General features: G+C 45.2%; 1 protein-coding gene across 1 annotated transcript in view; it reads right to left on the bottom strand.

Annotated features, from left to right (window-relative positions):
• Positions 1–8,290: 8,290 nt before the first annotated feature.
• The window catches only part of LOC140736217 (transcriptional repressor scratch 1-like), a 56,108-nt gene continuing 41,980 nt past the window's right edge, over positions 8,291–22,418 (bottom strand). The window contains exon 2 of the mRNA XM_073062125.1: positions 8,291–22,257. Within this exon, the coding sequence (XP_072918226.1) occupies positions 21,539–22,257 (719 nt within the window). The 3' untranslated portion in view covers positions 8,291–21,538. The remainder of the gene's footprint in view (positions 22,258–22,418) is intronic.

The following is a 22,418-nucleotide window of genomic DNA, read 5'->3' as shown; positions in this document are numbered from 1 at the left end:
CCAAGGTCCAGAGCAGCACAAGTTACTTTTAATGAGACTGCAGTTTTGTGAACTCAAGTGAAAGCTGGATTAACCTTTTGGGAAAATAGAATGTTTATGTTGCCCAGATGTCCTGGAACCACACAATTCCATCTTTCCCACATATCCATCTTGAAGCCGAACTGGAGATTGTTTAAAGATAATGGAAAAGCACAGGTTGTGTGATTCATGTTCCCTGGTGTGCAGAAACATTTGGGGTGATGTCATTCAGGTGTTCAAGGCCATTGAAGGATTTGAAGGTTTAATGAGAGAAAGCAGAACAAGAGGAGTGTAAAATTAGAGCAGAGCTGCTCGGGGTTCCTGTCAGGACATTCTTCTTCACGGGAAGGACATGTCAATCTGGAACCTAAAAATAGGAATCCATCCCTTTGACTCCACTGCTCAGTACAGGAGGACATGGCTTTAAGGTAAGGGGAGGGAAGTTCAAGGGGGATATTAGAGGACGGTTTTTCACTCAGAGAGTGGTTGGTGCGTGGAATGCACTGCCTGAGTCAGTGGTGGAGGCACTAGTTTACGAGACTACTAGACAGGTATGTGGAGGAATTTAAGGTGGGGGGTTATATGGGAGGCAGGTTTTAAGGGTCAGCACAACACTGTGGGCCTAAGGGCCTGTACTGTGCTGTACTATACTATTCTATCTATCTACTCTGACCCCTTACAGTTTACAGCTATGTGGACCAACCTGCTCTAAGCAGGAAGTTTTGATATGGACTGTAATATGCACACAATGAATATTTAGAATGAAAATTGAAAAGTCACATACTTTTGATTTTATTTATTAATTGAAGGGTATAATGAACTACAGTACAGCAAAGAAATTCTTCCACATTTCGTAAGCTTTTTCTCATCTCTCTTCATTCCAGCTGCACGGCCACACGCCCGTGGAGCTTAGAGGGAATAATGCCCCTTACCTTTCCCCTACACTTACACATCTGCTCTCTCTCCAACATAACTCATCCCTGTCCTCATCCCTATATCTAACTCAATCTCCAGTGTCACTCCTACCCCTACCCTGTCACTGTCCCCATCCCTATCTTTACCCCCACCCATAGCCGAGTCTACCCCTGTCCTTTCCTCTGTCCTCATCACTAAACCTGTCCCTAACTCTATCCCCACTTCTACACCTGACCCTGCCCATGTTGTTGTCTCCATCCCCAGTGCCCACCTCTAACCTCTCCTTATCCCTGTCCCTTTCGTGCTGGTAAGTGTTAGGTTAACCGCTACGCTGTTGTGCGCCGCTATGACGTTGTTCGGAGAATATTGCCCCAGCGTCCAGGGTACGCTCTGGGGAGCCCCTGATCAAGATATAATCAAAGGTAAGGCGTCCCGTGCTGCGGTTAGAGGGAGGTGTATGTGCTTGACTGGGAGGATCGGGGCCTGCTTTGTTATTCTCACTTGGTACGTTCTGCTTTGTTGTGTCCGGTGTTCCGCCGAGCACGGTGGGCGTACTGCACCGACGCTGGAAAGTGTGGCGACAACTGCGGGCTGCCCAAGCACACTCTTGACACGTTAAGGCAAACGATGCATTTCACATGTGATAAATAAATGAATCTTGATCTGACAGGGATACACCATCGTAAGGGCCAGAGATAAGGTAAACAGTGGTGAACATTTCCCCCTGAGAGAGGGGTCTGTACTCAGTGGATACAGGTCTTATCAGAGTCGGGTTTAATATATCCGGCACATGCTGTGACATCAGTTGCTGTGCAGCAGCAGGACATTGCAATGCGTAACAATAGAGAGAAAGAAACTGATTTACAGTTATGTATATATACATATAAAATAGTTGAATTAAATAAGTAGCGCAAAAATAAAAATAAAAAAAAGTAGTGTGATAGTGTTCATGAGTTCAATGTCCATTTAGGAATCGGATGGCAGAGGGGAAGAAGCTGTTCCTGAATCGCTGAGTGTGTGCCTTCAGGCTTCTGTACCTCCTCCCTGATGGCAGCGACAAGAACAAGGCGCTACCTGGGTGATGTGGTCCTTAATGATGGATGTTGCCTTTTTGAGACGTCTCTCCTTGAAGATGTACTGGATACCCTGGAGGCTAGGCCCCATGATGGAGCTGACCGAGTTTACATCTCTCTGCAGCTATTTTGATCCTGTGCAGTAGCCCCCCACCCCCACCCCAAAACCAGACGGTACAGCAGCCATTTAGAATGCTCTCCACAGTACACCAGCAGATAATTGCGAGTGTTTTTGGTGACATACCCAATCTCCTCAAACTCCTAATGAAGTACAGGTAATACATATAAGGTTTAGAGGGGAAACAAGGAAGAATTTTGTTGGTTTTGGTTTGGAATGAACTGCCGGAGGGAGTGGTAGAAGCAGATACTGTCATTAAAGACCCACCACCACCCGCCCACGCTATCTTCTCACAGCTTCTATAGGGCAGAAAGTACAGGAACCTGAGGTTCCACACCACCAGGTTCAAGAACAGCAACAGCACTTCAACCACTTGATTCCTGAACCAACCCGTACTACCCCAGAGTAGGAGCCAGGATTGATTACTTTCCGCTACAATACGCTTCATTTATTTTGCTCTAATTGTTTTCTTTCTTGTATTATTTTGTATAATTTAGGTTCTTTATGTGAATGCTGTTTATGTGATACTATTTGCCTGTGATGCTGCAGTAAGAAAGTTTTTCATCACACCTGTACAGACACATGCTAGTGCATTTGACAACAAACTTGACTTTGACTTTGGCTTCACTCAAATGTGGCTGGCAAAGAGAGCAGGAAATTCTGCAGATACTAGAAATCTAGAGCAACACACAGACAAAACGCTGAAGGAATTCAGCAGGGTGCTGTCTGACTTGTGGAATTCCTCCAGCGTTGTGTGTGTGTGTGTGTGTTTGTGTGTGTTTGTTTGTGTGTGTGTTTGTGTGTGTGTCGCTGTGTGTGTGTGTTTGTGTGTGTTTGTTTGTGTGTGTGTTTGTGTGTGTGTCGCTGTGTGTGTGTTTGTGTGTGTGTGTGTGTTTGTGTGTGTGTGTGTGTGTGTGTGTGTGTGTGTTTGTTTGTGTGTGTGTTTGTGTGTGTGTCGATGTATATGTGTGTGTATGTGTTTGTGTGTGTCTCTGTGTGTCAGTGTATCTGTTTGTGTGAGTGTATGTGTTTGTGTGTGTGTCGATGTATATGTGTGTGTATGTGTTTGTGTGTGTCTCTGTGTGTCAGTGTATCTGTTTGTGTGAGTGTATGTGTTTGTGTGTGTGTGTGTTTGTATATGTGTTTGTGTGTGTGTCGATGTATGTGTGTGTCAGTGTATCTGTGTGTCTATTAGTGTGTGTGTGTCGATGTGTTTGTATGCGTGTGTGTGGATGTGTGTGTCAGCGTATCTGTTTGTGTGTCTATTAGTGTGTGTGTGTCGATGTGTTTGTATGCGTGTGTGTGTCTGTATGAGTCTGTTTGTGTTTGTTTAGTTTATTTTGCATTTGCACAGTTTGATTTCTTCTGCACATTTGTTGTTTGTCAGTTTTTGTGTAGTTTTTCACTGATTCTATTTCATTTCTTTGTATTTACTGTGAATGCCTGCAAGAAAATGAATCTCAGGATTGTATATGGTGACATATACATAGTTTGATAATAAATTTACTTTGAACTCTGTCTAGCCGCGAACTTCCCTCTTGCCGCGTAGCATTACAAGTGGACCTTGCGACACATCGGTGGGGAATGCTGCAACCATGCACTGCTCGCTGGATGTTGCAACTTTCACAGCAGGGCGGCCAGCAACACTGCCTTAACCGCAGAGGGAAACATTGAGTAACCAGGCAGTCAACCACGAGACCTTTAGGATAGAGGGCCCCTGAAACTTGTCCGACCACTTAATTCGTCAAGCCTGATCCGGACCTTGAGGTTGGAGTAGAATTTGGGGCAAGTTGCTAGGAATCCAGGAGAGCAAAGAATAGGCTTGATGCAGGATTAGTGTAAATGGTCGGTTGGCACAGTCTTGTTGGACTGAACGACCTGTTTCTGTGCTGCATATCTTTGAGTTTAATCACAAATATGAGATTCTGCAGATGCTGGTGACACACACAAAATGCCGGAGGAACTCAGCAGGTCAGGCAGCATCTATGGAGAGAAAAAACAGTCGACATTTTGGGGGTGAGACACTTCATCAGGACTGGAAAGGAATGGGGAAGAAGCCTGAATAATCATGAGCTTAATTTCTGGGCTGTAGAAATCAAAGATGTGGAAATCTGAAATACAACCAGCAAATGTTGTTAGCACTCAGTGGGTCAGGCAGCATCTGTGGAGAGTGAAGCAGGATTAGTGTTTCTGTCGATGGTCTTTCAGCTGAAAGGTTAAGTCTGTGTCTCTCTCCACACTTACTGCCTGACCTGCTGTCTGTCAGATTGGGAAATGGGGCATCAGCTCCACCTAGTGGGCTAAAACGGGGATGCATTAGAAGTGAAGATTTAAATGTGGGCAACAGGCAAAGGACATTGGAGGAACTCAGCAGGTCAGGCAGCATCTATGGAAAAGAATAAGCTGCCGATGTTTCGGATGCAGGGAACAGATGGTAAGGTAAGAGAACCAGAGTACAAAGATACAAAGCGTGGAAAATCTAGTTAAGAAAAAAAGAAGAAAGGTTCAAGAAACTAGTTACAAATAGAGTTCTACAGAATTACAAGGGTGCCAGGAAGGAGGTTAAGAATGAAATTAGGAGAGCCAGAAGGGGCCATGAGAAGGCCTTGGTGAGCAGGATTAAGGAAAACTCCAAGGCATTCTACAAGTATGTGAAGAGCAAGAGGATAAGCTGTGTGAGAATAGGACCAATCTGGTGCGCTAGTGGAAACGTGCATGGAGCTGGGAGTTGGAGGAGGTAGCGGAGGTACTTAATGAATACTTTGCTTCAGTATTCACACAGAAAAGTACCTTGGCAACTGTGGGGATGACTTACAGCAGACTGAAATGCTTGAACATACAGTATAGACATTAAGAAAGAGGATGTGCTGGAGCTTTTGGAATGTCTCAAGTTGGATAAGTCACCGGGACCAGGCGAGATATACCCCAGACTACTGTGGAAAGTGAGGCAGGAAATTTCTGAGCCTCTGGCAATGATCCTTGCATCATCAATTGGGACAGGAGAAGTACCAGAGGATCGGAGGGTTGCAAATGTTGTTCCCTTGTTCAAGAAAGGGAGTAGAGATAACCCAGGAAATTATAGACCAGCGACTTTTACTTCAGTGGTGGGAAAATTGTTGGAGAAGATCCTGTGAGGCAGGATTTATGACCATTTGGAGAGACATGATTTAATTAGGGATTGTCAGCGTGGCTTTGTCAAGGGCAGGTTGTGCCTTACGAGCCTGATTGAATTCTTTGAGGATGTAACAAAACACATTGATGAAGGTAGAGCAGTGGATGCAATGTACATGGATTTCAGTAAGGCATTTGATAGGGTTTCCTGTGTAAGGCTCATTCAGAAAGCAAGGAGGCATGGGATCCAAGGAGACCTTGCTTTGTGAATCCAGAATTGGCTTGACCACAGAAGGCAAAGGGTGGTTGTAGATGGTTTGTATTCTGCATGGAGGTCGGTGACCAGTGGTGTACCTCAGGGGTCTGTTCTAGGACCCCTCCCCTTTGTGATCTTTATAAATGACCTGGATGAAGAAGTAGAAGGGTGGGTTAGTAAGTTTGCTGATGACATAAAGGTTGGGGGTGTTGTGGGCAGTCTGGAGGGCTGTCAGAGGTTACAGTGGGACATCGATAGGATGCAGAACTGGGTTGAGAAGGGGCAAATGGAGTTCAACCCAGATAAGTGTGAAGCGTTTATTTTGGTAGGTCAAATCTGAAGTCAGAATATGGTAAGATTCTTGGCACTGTGGTGGATCAGAGAGATCTTGGGGTCCATGTCTCAAAGTTGCTGTGCAGGTTGACAGTGTTGTTAAGATGGCGTATGGTGTGTTGACCTTCATCAACCATGGCATTGAGTTCAAGAGCTGTGAGGTAATGTTACAACAATATAAGACCCTGGTCAAACCCCACCTGGAGTATTGTGTTCAGTTCTGGTCACCTCACTACAGGAAGGGTGTGGAAACTATAGAAAGGGTGCAGAGGAGATTTACAAGGATGTTGCCTGGATTGGAAAGCGTACCTTATGAGAATAGGTTGAGTGAATTTGGCCTCTTTTCCTTGAAGTGACGGAGGACGAGAGGTGACCTGACAGAGGTGTCTAAGATGATGAGAGGCATCGATCGTGTGGATAGTCAGAGGCTTTTTCCCAGGGCTGACATGGCTAACACAAGGGGGCATAGTTTTAAGGTGCTTGGAAGTAGGTACTGAGGGGATGTCAGGGGTAAGTTTTTCACACAGAAAGTGGTGGGTGCGTGGAATGCACTGCCGGTGACGGTGGTGGAGGCAGATACAATGGGGTCTTTTAAGAGCCTCTTAGACAGGTACACGGAGCTTAGAAAAGTAGAGGGCTATGCGGCAGTTTCTACAGAAGGTTACATGGTCGGCACAACATTGTGGGACGACAGGCCTGTAATGTGCTGTCAACAACACACACAAAATGCTGGTGGGACACAGCAGGCCAGGCAGCATCTACAGGGAGAAGCACTGTCGACGTTTCGGGCCGAGACCCTTCGTCAGGCGTTCCACCAGCATTTTGTGTGTGCTGTTGTTTGAATTTCCAGCATCTGCAGATTTCCTCGTGTTTGCTCTGTAATGTGCTGTAGTTGTTTATGTTCCATGTCTGAGACCCTTCGTCGAGACCGGAAAGAAAGGGGGAGGAAGCCAGAATAAGAAGGTGGGAGTGGAGGGGAAAGATTACAAGCTAGAAGGTGATAGATGAGACCAGGATTTAAATCAATGTTTAGGCAAGGTCTCCTTCCTTTCCAGTCCTACTAATGGACCTTGCTATCAAAAGGGTGACAGAAGATTACTAGCAAATTTCAGACATGATCACTTACATTATGTATTTGAGAATGAAGGATGAATGCGAGAGAAAGGGGAATGAGACAACGGAGAACACTATCGACAAGGGCGATGGGCCGAATGGGAAAGCAAAATACAGCAGATACTGAAAGCTGAAATAAAAACAGAATGGTACAAGTTGTCAGCAGGTCAGGCAGCATCTGTGAAGATTGAAATACTGTGAATTTTTTTTCTTTCTTGTATTATTTGTATGTTTTTTTTTCTTGTGAATGCCACTTACATGATGCTGGTGTCTGTAATGCTGCTGCAAGTGTCCATTATCAGCCACACACTGGTTCCCCTCCCTTTATTCCACCTTCCTCCTCGATTGGATTCCATCATCTGCAGCCCTTTGTCATTTCCACCCATCACCTCCCAGCCTCTGGCATCATTTCCACTATCTTCCTCCCTCACCTGCCGATCACTTCCCCCTCTCACCTGCCAGCTCTTGCTCCACCCCTTCCTTCCAACTCTTTAAACTGGTTATCTCCCCTCTATCTTACAGGAAATGTCAACTGTTCATTCCCCTCCACAGACGTTGCCTGACCCGCTGTGTACTCCAGCTTTTGTGTTGCTCTGAAGGTTCCCGTATCTGCAGTCTCTTCGTGTCTCCTGAACAGCCTGCTGTTGTGTAAAATGTAATTACGAGAGATCTGGGAAAATCTAAAGCAACAACTCATAGACACACTCTCATCCCATGCCGGCCACTTTTCATCTTTTATTGCTGCTGTTTCACATATTTACATGACTTATACTAGCGCCAGTAACATTATACTGTCTCACATAATCAGGCACCTCACACCTTGTGTCACTCTCCAGGCCATGCCGCTCAGGGACTTGTGCTGATATTGTTTTGAGACTGAACCTGCTGGATTGTAACTGTATGTACTGTCTGTGACTGTACAAATGTTGAGTGGTTTGCACCTTGGCCCCAGAGGAACAGTGTTTCATCTAGCTGTATACATGTGTGTGGTTGAATGACAATAACCTTCGGCTTGAACTTGAAATGTGGGTGACGGAGTGAAAACCAAACAGGTCCCGCATCACAAAAACTCTCCACGCAAGTAAACAAAAGGTTGTGAATTCATTCAGAGCCAGAATGAAGAAAATGGTCTCTGTCCTTCACATCTTGCACATTAATTATTGAAGCAAAGTCAATACATTCTTCCAATAGTCCTTACCCAGGCAGTTAAAATTAATTATTTCAGAGTCACCTTTCAGTGGGAACAGCACAGAATGAACTAGCAAACTAATGGCATGAACCTTCAAGTTATTCGGGTCACAGATTCACTCACCTGAATTACCATAAAAATACTAAATAAAGACACGTAGCAGAGATATTTATATCATTTATTCTCCTTGAAGTTTGGCAAAGAGGTTTGGTACAATTGTGCTTTCTACAGTTATGTGTTCAAATCTTGTTTTCTTTATAAAGAATAAAATAGTATGGAAAATTCCCGAAACTGTGTACATCTTGTACACTGTGGAGTGTACAATTAAAAACCCAGTGCAAGTATAAATTGATGCAGCAGAATATACATTTTTGCTTTATATACAAAATTACTTTCTCTAAATCTAAGTATAATGCTAGCTATGTGTGTTAATTAAAGATATATAGAAGGGAAAAGGGAGAGAGAATGAAGAGAGGAATAGGGAGAGAGGGCTAGTGAGAGATAGACAGAGAGGAATAGAGAGAGATAGAGAGAGAGGGCAAGGGGGAGAGAGCGAGAGGGGAAGAGAAAGAGGGGAGAGAAATGGAGAAGATGGGGGATAAGAGGATAACAGGAGGTGAGTGAAAAGGAGGAAAGAAAGAGAGAATGAGGAAAGATAAGCGAGAAGGATAAAAGAAAGATTGAAATGAAGGGATATCTGTGAAAGAGAATGGACAAAGAAAGTGTTTGGAGAGGGCAAGGGGAAAAAGAGAGAGATGAAGGGAATGAGAGGAAGGGAAATGAGGCAGAGGAAGGGAAAGAAAAAGTGAATTAGAGAGAGAATGGGAAAAGGAGAGGGGATTTGACTGGAGGAAGGGAGAGAGAGGGAGAAGAGGGAGAGAGAAAAAGAAAGGGAGAGAGAAAAAGAAAGTGAGAGAAAGAGACAGAGAGTGGGAAGGGGGTTGGTATTTGGCTGGAAGGAGAGAGAGGGAGAGAGAGGAAGTTAACGGCAACACCCGATCATACTCAGAACTCTAGACTGAATGCTATTATTTTCGATCATATATTTTAAATAGTTTTTGAGTTTATAATCTATAAAATGATTGGCGGTTGTCACATACAACAGGAGATAGGAAAATATCCTTTAACGCAGGGTCTGCGATAGGCTGCAGTTAATCTGTTAACCAGTACTGATCCTGGGTTGAGAGGGTTCACTCAACAACTTACTTCAGTTACTAACTTCTGAAAGATGTTTCAATATTTATCAGTTTTAATTCCATGACTATAAAAGGGGAAGTAAAGTTGTTTTATTTCCCTCAACCCGACTACCATTTCTTTCACTTCCTTTGAAAGCAGCCTTGCCTTCAGATATCGGCCTGTTTCTAAGGTCCTGTGTTACCAGACTGTGTGGAAAAAGATCTGTCTTTTCCAGGGCATTCTAGATTTCACTGTGAGATTCCAGTATTTGCCTCCTTGGACACTGGGATCTCAACTTTCTGAGGTGATGGCGATCTCAAGTCGCTACCACCTGTAAAACCTCTAGACCAGGGCCCTAACTAGGCCCAAGCCACCAATTCTATCTTTCTTGCTCTGTTGACCTTCAGATGGTATGTCAAACCCGGGTCCTGTCAGTATCGGGTGAGTAGCAAATGGACCACTGTTCTTACGAAGAGCAAATCTCCCTTGCATCCAGGACAATGTTTGTCCCTCCATTAACATAATTAAAGATTTTTAAAAAATTAACTTTTAGCAAAAAGGATGATTTGTTGGATTAGGCTGTTTCTGCGGTTCATTTGGCAATGATCCCAACTCTGAGTTAGATTGTGGTTTTAAGCACCGCTTCGGATCATAAAGCATAAAAAAATCTAGGTCAGCAGTCTATTTAAGTACTGAGGGAGTGCTACGGTTTATACTGAGCCCCCATCTGCCCTCCCAAGTGGGTGTAAAAGACCGACGGGCACTATTTCAAGGGCAGGAAGTTATCCTCAGGCTTCTGTCCAGTCTGTGTTTTGAACTGAATATTTATCTTAGTTTACACGGGCACTGGGTGAGCACAATTTCACTCACCTGTTTCCCACTATGATTTAAAAAAATGTTCTTCACTGGCAGTGGACTGCTTCGGGACACTTTAAGGGCATGGAGAGTGTGAGATGGATGCAAACTTTTTACTACCAGAAAACCCAATCTTCAGGATTGCCCTGGAGTCTCCCAGAGATACTGTTCCAAAGAACATTGCTCAGTCCAGCTCCCAGGATGGAGGTTATTGTGGCAGTGTGGGGGAAGGAGGCAAGGGACATATTAATGGTAGAGACATTGTCAATAGGATAAGATCTCATGGCAGCTGGTAGAGCTGTTGCCTTACTGTTCCAGTGACGCAGGTTCAATCCCGACCTCAGCTGCTGCCTGTGTGGAATTGGCACTTTTTCCTCAGTGGACCATGTGAGATCCTCCAGGTGCTCTGGTTTCCTCCCACATCCCAAAGATGTGCAGGTAGGTAGGTGAACTGGCCACTATGATTCCTCCATTGTGTGAAGGTGAGAATCTCGCCTGGTGGTGCTGCCCTCCGGTGTTCGAGCAGGGGAATGACAAGCTGGATTGCATGAGAACTGCTTTTTCTTGCCAATAGCACACATGCACCTTCAGTTTGCAGGACTTGGGATATATTTATATGTTTCATTTTGTTTTGTGCGACTGTATGTTTGCTTGCTACCTGGTATGTGCTGTGTATGTTTTGCACCTTGGCCCTGGAAGAACGCGGTTTCAATCGGCTGCATTTATGTATGGTTGAGTGATGATTAAACTTAACTTGAAGTTGAACTTGAATGTGGAAGACTTGTTGGGTATGAGGGGTGAATAAAATGGGATTAATTTGGGATTTGGGTCAGTGGGCTCTTGAAGGTCACTGGATTGGGGAAAGTCAATGAGGAATGTAGATACAATAGGTAACAGCAAAAATTAGTGGGGGTCCTGGATTATTCTGTGGGCCAGCAAGGATTTGATGGGCTGAAATGTCCTCCTTCCACACCGTAAGGATATATGGGAACTAAGATCCTTGGGGTGGGATGCCAATTGGTGAGCCAAAGTGGGGCTACATGATCTATTTTACTTATTTAGTTAGCTAGTTAGTTAGTGATAAGGCATGGTAACAGGCCTTTCTGGCCAAACAAGCCCCCGCCGCCCAATTACACCCATGTGCTGATTAACCTACCAACTTGTACATCTTTATATTGTGGGAGGGAACCCGAACACCCAGAAGAAAAAACCATGGTCACGGGAAGAACGCACAACCTCATTATGGTCAGTGGCAAGAACTGAACCCAAGGTGCTGGTGCAGTAATGCGTTACTCTAACCGTTATGCTACCGTCCTTAACAGGCATTAAAAATTGTGTCATGGCCAGGGGGCTCAGCATCTTTACTCAAAGGGCTGTGGGAATCTGGAAATTGTCTACTGCGTGGCGGTTAGTGTGATGCTATTGCAGCTCAGAGCACCAGAGTTCGGAATTCAATCCCTGTAGGGAGTTTGTACGTTCTCCCTGTGGACTGCGTGGTTTTCCCCTGGGTGCTGCAGTTCCCTCCACAGTCCAAAGACGTACCGGTCATTGTAAACTGTCCCATGATCAGGTTAGGCTTAAATCGGGTGTTGTTGGGGGTGCTGGGCAGCGCGGCTCAAAGGGCCAGAGAGGGGCCTATTCCACACCGTCTCAATAAACAAACAAAGGCTGGTGAGGCTAGGAGAAAAAGTGAGATAGATAAGATTATTCTCTGCAGAGTCAAGAAGGTGTTGGATGAAATGGCAGTGCAGTTGGTGCTGTTTCCTCACGGAGATAGGGATTCAGGTTCGATTCTGCCCTTCGGTGCTGCCCGCCCTGTGATGGTGTGGAATTCCCCAGGGTCCTCCTGTTCCCTGTCACGTCCCAAAGGCGTGCAGGCAGGTGAATCCTGGTGTTGCTTGGGGGATCACAGGGAGGGCAGTGGGAGCTGGTGGGAACAAGGGAGAGGATAACTTGAAGGAAAATAAGGGACTAATGGGATGAAATCTAGTGGGAGTGGGCATGGAGCCAATTGAGCTGTGCTGCGTTGTAATAATAAGATGAATTGGGAGGTTGGGGGTTCAATTCCCGCTGCTGTCTATAAGCAGTTTGTACCTTTTCCTGGAGTTCCTGTGAGTTCCCTCCAAGGTGCTCCGGTTTGCTCTCACATTCCAAACACCTCCAGTTAGGGTTGGTGAGTTGTGGGCATGCTATATTGGCACCAGAAGCATGGCAACACTTGTGGGCTGACCCCAGCGCACCTCAGACTGTGTTGGTTGTTGACGTACACCACGCATTTCACTGTATTTCTTTATTTACAGTATTTATTTATTTAGAGGTACAGCGTGGAACAGGTCCTTCTGGACCAACAAGCTACGTCGGACAACGACCCACCTATTTAACACTAACTTAATCACGGGACAATTTACAATGACCAACTAACCTACTAACTGGTACGACTTTGCACTGTGGGAGGAAACTGGTGCACCCGGAGGAAACCCACACGATGTACACGTAACAAATGAAGATATTCTTAAAAATCTTTAAAAATTGGAATTAAGAAACAATTCAGCCATAATAGGACCACAGAATGTAGGAGAATGGTATTAACTTTAAGGAGAAATTGGACAAGCTTGGGTTCTTTTTTTCTGGAGCACTGGAACTCAGGAGAGACCTGATAGAAGGTTTTTATTTATTTAGTGAGATACAGAGTGGAATCGGCACTTCCAGCCCTTTGAACCGCCTGCCCAGAAATCATCCAATTTGGATCAGTACTTGGAGCTATGATGTGGTGGCCATTACAGAGACTTGGATGGCTCAGGGGCAGGAATGGCTACTTCAAATGCTGGGTTTTAGATGTTTCAGAAAGGATAAGGAGGGAGGCAAAAGAGGTGGGGGCATGGCACTATCCGAGATAGTGTCACGGCTGCAGAAAAGGAGGAAGACATGGAGGGGTTGTCTATGGAGCCTCTGTGGGTGGAAGATAGGAATAGGAAGGGGTCAATAACTCTACTGGGTGTTTTTTTATAGACCACCCAGTAGTAACAGGGACATTGAGGAGCAGATAGGCAGACAGATTTTGAAAAGGTGGGAGATTAACAGGGTTGTGGTGGGAGATTTTAATTTCCCAAATATCGATTGGTATGTCCCTAGAGCAAGGTGTTTAGATGGGGTGGAGTTTGTTAGGTGTGTTCAAGAAGGTTTCAAGAGGAGAGGCTGTACTTGAACTGGTATTGGGAAATGAACCTGGTCAGGTGTTAGATCTCTCAGTGGGAGAGCATTTTGGAGATGGTGTTCGCAATTCTATCTCCTTTACCATAGCACTGGAGAGGGATAGAAACAGACAAGTTAGGAAAGCGTTTAATTATAGTAAGGGCAACTATGAGGCTATCAGGTAGGAACTTGGAAGCATAAATTGGGAACAGATGTTCTCAGGGAAATGTATGTAAGAAATGAAGCAAATGTTCAGGGGATATTTGCGTGGAATTCTGCATAGGTATGTTCCAATGAGACAGGGAAAGGATGGTAGGGTACAGGAACCGTGGTATACAAAGGCTGTTGTAAATCTAGTCAAGAAGAAAAGAAGAGCTTATGAAAGGTTCAAAAAGCTAGGTAATGATAGAGATCTAGAAGGTTATAAGGCTAGCAGAAGGAGCTTAAGAAAGAAATTAGGAGAGCCAAAAGGGGCCATGAGAAGGTCTTGGTTGACAGGATTAAGGAAAATCCCAAGGCATTGTACAAGTATGTGAAGAGCAAGAGGATAAGACATGAGAGAATAGGACCAATCAAGTGTGACAATGGAAGAGTGTGATTGGAACCTGAGGAGATAGCAGAGGTACTTAATGAATACTTTGCTTCAGTATTCACTACGGAAAAGGATCTTGGCGATTGTAGGGATGACTTACAGTGGACTGAAAAGCTTGAGCATGTAGATATTAAGAAAGAGGATGTGCTGGAGCTTTTGGAAAACATCAAGTTGGATAAGTCACCAGGACCAGATGAGATGTACCCCAGGCTATTGTGGGAGATGAAGGAGGAGATTGCTGAGCCTCTGGCGATGATCTTTGCATCATCAATGGGGACAGGAGAGGTTATGGAGGATTAGAGGGTTGTGGATGATGTTCCCTTATTCAAGAAAGGGAGTGGAGATAGCCCAAGAAATTATAAACCACTGAGTGCTACCTCAGTGGTTGGTAAGTTGATGGGGAAGATCCTGATAGGCAGGATTTATGAACATTTGGAGAGGTATAATATGATTAGGAATAGTCAGCATGGCTTTGTGAAAGGCAGGTCGTGCCTTATGAGTCCGCTTGAATTTTTTGAGGATATGACTAAGCACATTGATGAAGGTAGAGCAGTAGATATAGTGTATATGGATTTCAGCAAGGATTTTGACAAGGTACTCCATGCAAGGCTTATTGAGAAAGTAAGGAGGCATGGGATCCAAGGGGACATTGCTTTGTGGATCCAGAACTGGCTTGCCCACAGAAGGCAAAGAATGGTTGTAGACGAGCCATATTCTGCATGGAGGTCAGTCACCAGTGGTGTGCCTCAGGGATCTGTTCTGGGACCCCTACTCTTCGTGATTTTTATAAATGACCCAGATGAAATGGAGGGATGGGTTAGTAAATTTGCTGATGACACAAAGGTTGGATGTGTTGTGCATAGTATGGAGGGTTGTCAGTGGTTACAGCGGGACATTGATAGGATGCAAAACTGGGGTGAGAAGTGGCAGATGGAGTTCAAACCATTTAAGTGTGAGGTGGTTCATTTTGGTAGGTCAAATATGATGGCAGAATATAGTACTAATGGTAAGACTCTTGTTAGTGTGGAGGATCCGAGAGATCTTGGGATCCAAGTCCATAGGACACTCAAAGCTGCTGCGCAGGTTGACTCTGTGGTTAAGAAAGCATACGGTGCATTAGCCTCCATCAATTGTGGGATTGAGTTTTGGAGCTGAGAGGTAATGTTGCAGCTGTATAGGACCCTGGTCAGACCCCACTTGGAGTACTGTGCTCAATTCTGGTTGCCTCACTATAGGAAGGATGTGGAAGCCACAGAAAGGGTGCAAAGGAGATTTACAAGGATGTTGCCTGGATTGGGGAACATGCCTTATGAGAATAGGTTGAGTGAACTCAGCCTTTTCTTCTTGGAGCAATGGAGGATGAGAGGTGACCTGATAGAGGTGTATAAGATGATGAGAGGCATTGATCGTGTGGATAGTCAGAGGCTTTTTCCCAGGGCTAAAATGGCTAGCATGAGAGGGCACAGTTTTAAGGTGCTGGGGAGTAGGTACAGAGGAGATGTCGGGGTAAATTACGCAGAGACTGGTGAGTGCATGGAATGGGCTGCCAGCGACAGTGGTGGAGGTGGATATGATAGGGTCTTTTAAGAGTCTCCTGGACAGGTACATGGAGCTCCTTAAAATAGAGGGCTAAGGGTAAGCCTAGGTAATTTCTCAGGTAAGGACATTTTTGGCACAGCTTTGTGGGCCAAAGGGCCTGTGTTGTGCTGTAGGTTGTCTATGTTTCTATGTTCTTTTTTAACCATAGCCTAATCACGGGACAATTTACAGTGACTAATTAACCTATCAACCAGTATGTCTTTGGACTGTGGGAGGAAACCAGAGCACCTGGAGGAAATCTGCACAGTCAGAGGGGGAACATACAAACTCCTTATAGGCAGTGGTGGGAATTGAACCTGGGTCACGTGTACTGTTAATGCTATAAGATTATTTGAGAGGCATAGATAATGGAGACAGTCAGAATCTTCTTCCCAGTAATGTTGAAAACTAGAGATCATACATTTAAGGTGAGAGGGAGGAAAGTATGGGGCAAGATGATTTTTTTACACAGAGATCAGTGGGTACCTGAAATGCACTGGCAGAGGTAGAGAAGGCAGATACAATAGGGGTGATCAAGGGACTTCTGGATAGGGACATGAATATCCTGGGAATGGAGGGATCCAGTGTAGGCAGAAGAGACTAGTTTAATTTTGCCCTGTTCAACAGAATGGTCTGAAGGGCCTGTTCCCGTGCAGGACCTTTCTATATTCTAAGTGAAGAACTTCAAGGCCTCCTCCTACAGGGCCTGTACTTGCTAGAGTTTAAAAGGATCTGGAGGAGAGGGGATTTCATTGAATCTGTTCATATATTGAAAGGCCAAGATAGAGTGGTCATGTAGAGGATATTTCCTATGATGGGGGAGTCTAGGACCAGAGAGCACAGCCTCAGAATACAAGGACAGAGATGAGAAGTAATTTCTTTAGCCAGATGATGATGAATCTGTGGAATTCATTGGCACAGATGGCCGTGGAGGCCAAGTCATTGGGTGTATTTAAAGCAGAGGTTGATAGGTTCTTGATTAGTGAGTATGTCAAAGGATACGGGGAGAAGGCAGGAGAATAGGGTTGAGAGGGAAAATAAAACATTATGACATTAAAAGTCATCAGCAGGTTTGCTGAGAAACTGCTGGAAAACACTCAGCAGATCAGAAACACGAGAGATTCTGCAGATGCTGGAAATCCAGAGCAATGCACATAGAATGCTGGAGGAGCTCAGCAGGTCAGTCAGCATCTACGGAAATGAATAAATAGCCGATGTTTTGGGCCGAGACCCTTCATCAGATAAGGCAGCATCCATGGGGAGAGAAAGAGTCAAAAGTTTCAGGCTGCAAAACTTTCTTGTGAGGGTAGAGGAAAAGGAAATTAATTAGCTGGAGCACCATGGTGGTGTAGCGTTTAGCGTAATGTTATTTACAGTTCAGGGTGTCGGAATTTGGAGTTCAATCCTGGCATCCTCTGTAAGAAGCATCTGTACCACCTCCCTGTGGAAAGTGTGGGTTTTCTCCAAGTGCTCCAGCTTCCTCCCACTGTCGAAAGTACCGGGTTGGTTAACTGGCCATTGTAAATTGTCCCGTGATTAGGTTAGGGTTAAATCAGGATTGTCCAGGGTTGTTGGGAGGTACAGCTAGATTGGCTGGAAGGGCCTATTCTGCTTTGTACCGCTAAATAAAATAAAATCAGCCTTGATGGAATGCCGGTGCAGATTTGATAGGCCAAATGGCCTAATTCGGCCCCTACGTCAAAAGAATCTCAGGCTTGTATGTGTTGAACTTTCATCGTCTTATGGTCACAGGGGAAGGGAAAACCATAAATGGTCTGATACAGGAAGGGATTAAAAACAGAACGATTTCCCCAGTTTCTTGAGTCTAACTTTTGAAAACCAGAGTCAGTGACTACTTTGAGTCACAGAGTCACCAGAAAGGAAACAGGCCCTTCGGACCATCGAGACCCTGCTGACCTTCAAGCACCCAAAGGAAAGAGCAAGCAGCAGCCCCACGCAGATCCTGCGACCAAAGGAAGCCTGGTTAACATTTCATCGGCAGAAGCATGTTCCAACCCCTGCAAGATCCCTGATTTCCATTGCTAATTGATACTGCAGTCAATACCTGGATTCTCTTTTTAACAATACAATAAACTAGAGAGAGAAAAGGAAGTCATGCATCGTTGAATTATTGCTGGAATACAGCACAGTGCCTTATTTACAATATCAACATTCATTCAAATTCCCCAAATTGCCTTTTCTCATATGACCCATGCATTTCAACAAGGAAAAAGAAAAATGCACTTAAAAAATAAAATTGTTCACAGCCGTCAGGAGCTGGACACAAACTCCTGACCCTTTAGGTGAAATGTTCACCTCATAAATAAATGGCATAAATAAGTAATTAAATACATAAATACATAAATAGTTGCATAAACTTAAATAAAAAGAAATACATCTTTTTTTTCTTCTTCAAAGTGGCAAGCGCTTTGGCAACTCAAGGGTTACTGATCCATGGCTCAATAGTGATTAGCTCAATAGATTTAAAGGGACACTGCGCCACAGAAAGAGTAATTAGTTGGCACATTCTAAAATACTTCAGTTAATTGCTTCTTTGTGATATTAATGTGGGGGGAAATTAAAGATTTTTTTTCTGCTCCGTTCCACACAAACGGTCCCTCTTCACCGGCAATAATAAATAACTGTGACAATTCTTCTCGATGCACGTGTACAGGCATAGCGATTGATTCAGCCAGTGAAGACAGAACTTGCATTTACGCTCAGTGGCCACTTTATTAGGTACACCTGCTCATTAATGCAAATATCTACTCAGCCAATCATGTGGCAGCAACTCAAAGCGTAAAAGCATGCAGACGTGGTCATGAGGTTCAGTTGTTGTTCAGACCAAACATTAGAATGGGGGGGGGGGGAGGAAATGGAATCTGAGTGACTTTTTACCGTGGAATGATTGCTGGTGCCAGACAGGGTTGGTTACCTCAGAAACTGCTGATCTCCTGGGATTTTCATGCACAACAAGTTTACAGAGAATGGTGTGCGTAAAAAAAAAATTTAAAAAAAAAACCCAGAAAGGATTCCAGTGAGCGGCAGTTCTGTGGGCGAAAATGTTTTGTTAATGATAGAGGTCAGAGGAGAATGGTCAGACTGGTTCAAGCTGACAGGAAGGTGACAGTAACTCAAATAACCACATGTTACAACAGTGGTGTGCAGAAGAGCATTTCTGAGCGTACAACACCTCGTAACTTGAAGTGGCTGGATTACAGCAGAAGAAGACCTTGAACATACACTCAGTGGCCATTTTATTAGCCACAGGAGGTATCTAATAAAGTGGCCACTGAGTGTAGATGGTGCCTCTGGACATCTTAAAAGCTTCCTGATCAATTGGTTATTGCCAAGGTGACGGTCAGTATTTACCAGGATAATTTCCAGTTTCCTATTTACCATGGAGAATGACAGCCCCTGAATCACTATAACTGGCCAAGCAAACTGTTATTCCATGCACGCATTGCAAGTTCAGCACTGAGGCAAAAATATGCTGTAGGGACTTAAAACATAGAGCATACCTGCACAAGATACATTCATCCTGACAGTAGTAGGTATTTCAGCCAAATCGATATAGCTGTTGTTTAAAGAAATGAAATTATGTTGAATAAGCATTTCCCTAAAATGCATCATGCAGCTCATGAGAGGCATAGGCACAGTCTTACTCCCAAGGTTGGGGGATCAAACTACAAGACAGAGTTTTAAGGTGAGAAGGAACTTATGTAATAGGAATCTTAGGGGCAATTTTTTCAGTCCATATATAAACTGAACGAACTCCGCCCAGAGCCCGGTTGTGAAGAGGTGGATGGGCATGGGACCAACAACCCCATCTGTAAAAACCCAGAGCTACAGAAACGCTGACAGAAGCCCCAAAGACCTCAACTCTGGCAGAGAAAGAATCTTTGAAAATGGGCTCCACCTGGGGACAATTTGTAAGACTGGCCCAGGACCAAGGCCTCTGGTGAGTTGCTGTTGGTGGCCTCTGCCCCAGTAAGGGTGAGAGACTTAAGAAGATGGAATGAACTGCTAGAGGAAGTGGTTGAGGCAGGGACATTAACAACATTCAAAAGGAATTTGGATGGGTACATGGATAGGGAAGATTTAGAGCAGGGGGTTCCCAACTGAGGGTCCATGGATACCTCAGTTAATGGTGGGGGTCCATGACCTAAAAAAGATTGGGAACTCCTTGTTTAGAGGGTTATGACTTGTGACAAAAGAGAAGGTGGAAAGATTACTTATTAAGAAGGTAAGTGTAGAGATGCTATGGGGGAAATTGAAATGAAGGGACTATTTTTTTCATGCGTTGTAGCTTTTAATGGCAATATTTCAATTTATTGCCCATCTCTTCTCATTTATGGACTGAGGAGACTTCAGAGTCATCCACGTTGATTGAATCACAGAGGCTAGACTGCATAAAAATTACTGAAGATGGACTTTCACAACAATTTCATGATTGGGATGCTTTCTTTTTTTAAAATCCCAGACTGATGTGAATGTAAATTCACCGGTTGTTGTAGCAGGATTCAAACTCATGCCCCTGTATTGGATCTCAGGCCTTTGTCTACCACCCAAGCCACCATGCCTGTATGGGCTTTGTACTGTTTGAAGACGAAGGTCGATATATCAAGGGGGAGCTCATGGGAAAATACAAGAGGTTCTGAAGTTCCAGGCAGCACTTAAGGAATTAAATCTCCTGTGATTCTGCAGATGCTGGAAATCCAGAGCAAAAAACAGAAAGCAACTATGGAGAGGAATAAACAGTTGTTGTTTCGGGCCAGGACCCTTCATCAGTCCTGATAAAGATCTCTCCATAGATGCTGCCTGGCCTGCTGAGTTCCTCCAGGGTTTCGCGTTAAAATATGGACCCTGATGAATTTCAAGCCAGAGAAAAAAGGGGGAATGTTGGAGCAGACACGATGGGACAAATGGCCTAATACTGCTCTTATGCTTTACAGTCTTATGGATAAAGAAGTGGGAGAAATTAAGGTGTTAGGTTGCAATGAAGCAGAGTGGGAAAAGCTTGTGTCCAATACAAGTAAGGTAAAGCTGGACCTGTTAAAGCTGTTTAAATTCTGTATTCTCTGTGGTCAGGTGAATATATCTTGCAGGAATGCATCTTGAATTATATTCCTTACCCACCTTTGTACCAAGTTGCTGACTAATCAGCTACCTCAGTTGTCAGTTAGCACAAGAATTCCAACAGTGTCCAGCGTCACATCTCCTCAGAAGGCTTCAGTCAGCAGCCAGCCTCCTGGAATCTACTGTAGATTAACGGGGCAGGACAGTACAGTTCTACTGCTGTGGGAAAGAGAGATCTGCCTCCATTCGCGCTCCAGGCAACACTCTTGGAAACGCCGTGTTGTCTTCAGGTCAACAGAAAATATAAGCACCCCGTAAAGTCAACATTTTTCCCCCTAAAAAGTAGAGTACAATTCATTCAGCTTGGAAGATGCAATAAATATTTTCCCCCTTCATTAGCAAAAAGCAGCATCGAAAATACAAGAGGTCATCTTTGCGTGTGTGCGTGTGTGTGTGTGTATGTGTGTGTGCATGCAGGCAACACGTGTAGTTGGCATGTACTGGGAGGGCAAGTTCACAGGTGCGTGCAACTGAGTGCAGATGTGTGTGTATGCATGTTCGTGTGTGTATGTGCGCGCACATGCCAGTTTGTACATGTGCACGTGTCCGCGTCTTTATGCACATGTATGTGCTTCACAGTCACAACTGTTCTAGTGCTTTCTAATCGCTTCCCGTCCTTGTTCAACACGAAAGGCGGAAGACTGGCTTGCATTCGCTTCATGCCTCAGCTTTGCAAGCTGAACTGTCCGAGGTTTTTGTTAATCATAATCAAAGATCCAGCATCGTGTTTTTTTTTAATTTGTCCCTATAGTAATCTCAAGAAGTATTGCTTTGAGGTGGAGAAAGGTGTTTTAAATTTGTTTTCTTTCGTTACTCTGTGGGGTTTTTTTTGCATTCTGACCCGCCCGCCCACCCCGCCTTTTGTCACGGACGCGCGGGCTCAGGAATCTCCCTCCTGCGACCCCTTAAAGCAGGCAGACTCGTAGTGCTTGTTCAGGTAGGACTTGAGGGCGAATGTCTTGTTGCAGCGCTTGCAGCGGAAATGCTTGAAGGCGGAGTGGGTCTGCATGTGCGCCCGCAGGTTGGAGCGGTCGGCGAACGCCTTGCCGCAGTGGGCGCAGCCGAAGGGCTTCTCGCCCGTGTGGGAGCGGACGTGCCCCTGCAGCAGCCAGGGGCGGCTGAAGGCCTTGCCGCACGTCTCGCACTTGTGCTTGAGGTCGTGGGTGAGGACGTGCATGGCCAGGGCGGGCATGGAGACGTAGACCTTGGAGCAGGTGGGGCACTTGCGGGCCAGCTTGCTGTCCAGGCTGCGGTGGGTCTGCTTGTGGCGGCTCAGGTTGGACGAGGTGGCGTACGTCTTGCCGCACTCGCTGCACGTGTGGCGCTGGGCGCGCTCCCGCGGCGCGCTCTCGGGGCGCTTCCTCGACCGCCCGTCCGTGATGAAGAAGGCGTCCATGCTGTAGCCCTCGCTGACCGCCGCCGCCTCCCCGCTGAAGTAGCCGGTGGTGAGCCCCGACTGCGGGCTGTCGGGCTCCAGCCCCTCGGGGTCTCCATACACCTCGTTGACTTTGGTATAGACAGGGTCGGGGGTCCCGAGACCACTCTGCCTCTCTGCTCCGTTCTCGTACACAGATGGGCTGATGTAACTGTGGATGTACCCTGAGGACAAGAGGAGGGAAAGAGGCACAGTTACAACACACCGAACACACCTTGAGGTGTGAACACACCCGATAAAAGTTAACAAAATCGTGAAAGAAATAGTGCGAACAGTGCCAGACAGAATCTTCCCCCCCCCAGGGTTGAAATGTCAAGTCCTAGAG

The sequence above is a fragment of the Hemitrygon akajei genome, chromosome 11 (assembly GCF_048418815.1).
Source record: "Hemitrygon akajei chromosome 11, sHemAka1.3, whole genome shotgun sequence".
NCBI lineage: Eukaryota > Metazoa > Chordata > Chondrichthyes > Myliobatiformes > Dasyatidae > Hemitrygon > Hemitrygon akajei.
This window is presented reverse-complemented; position numbering and strand designations above follow the sequence as displayed.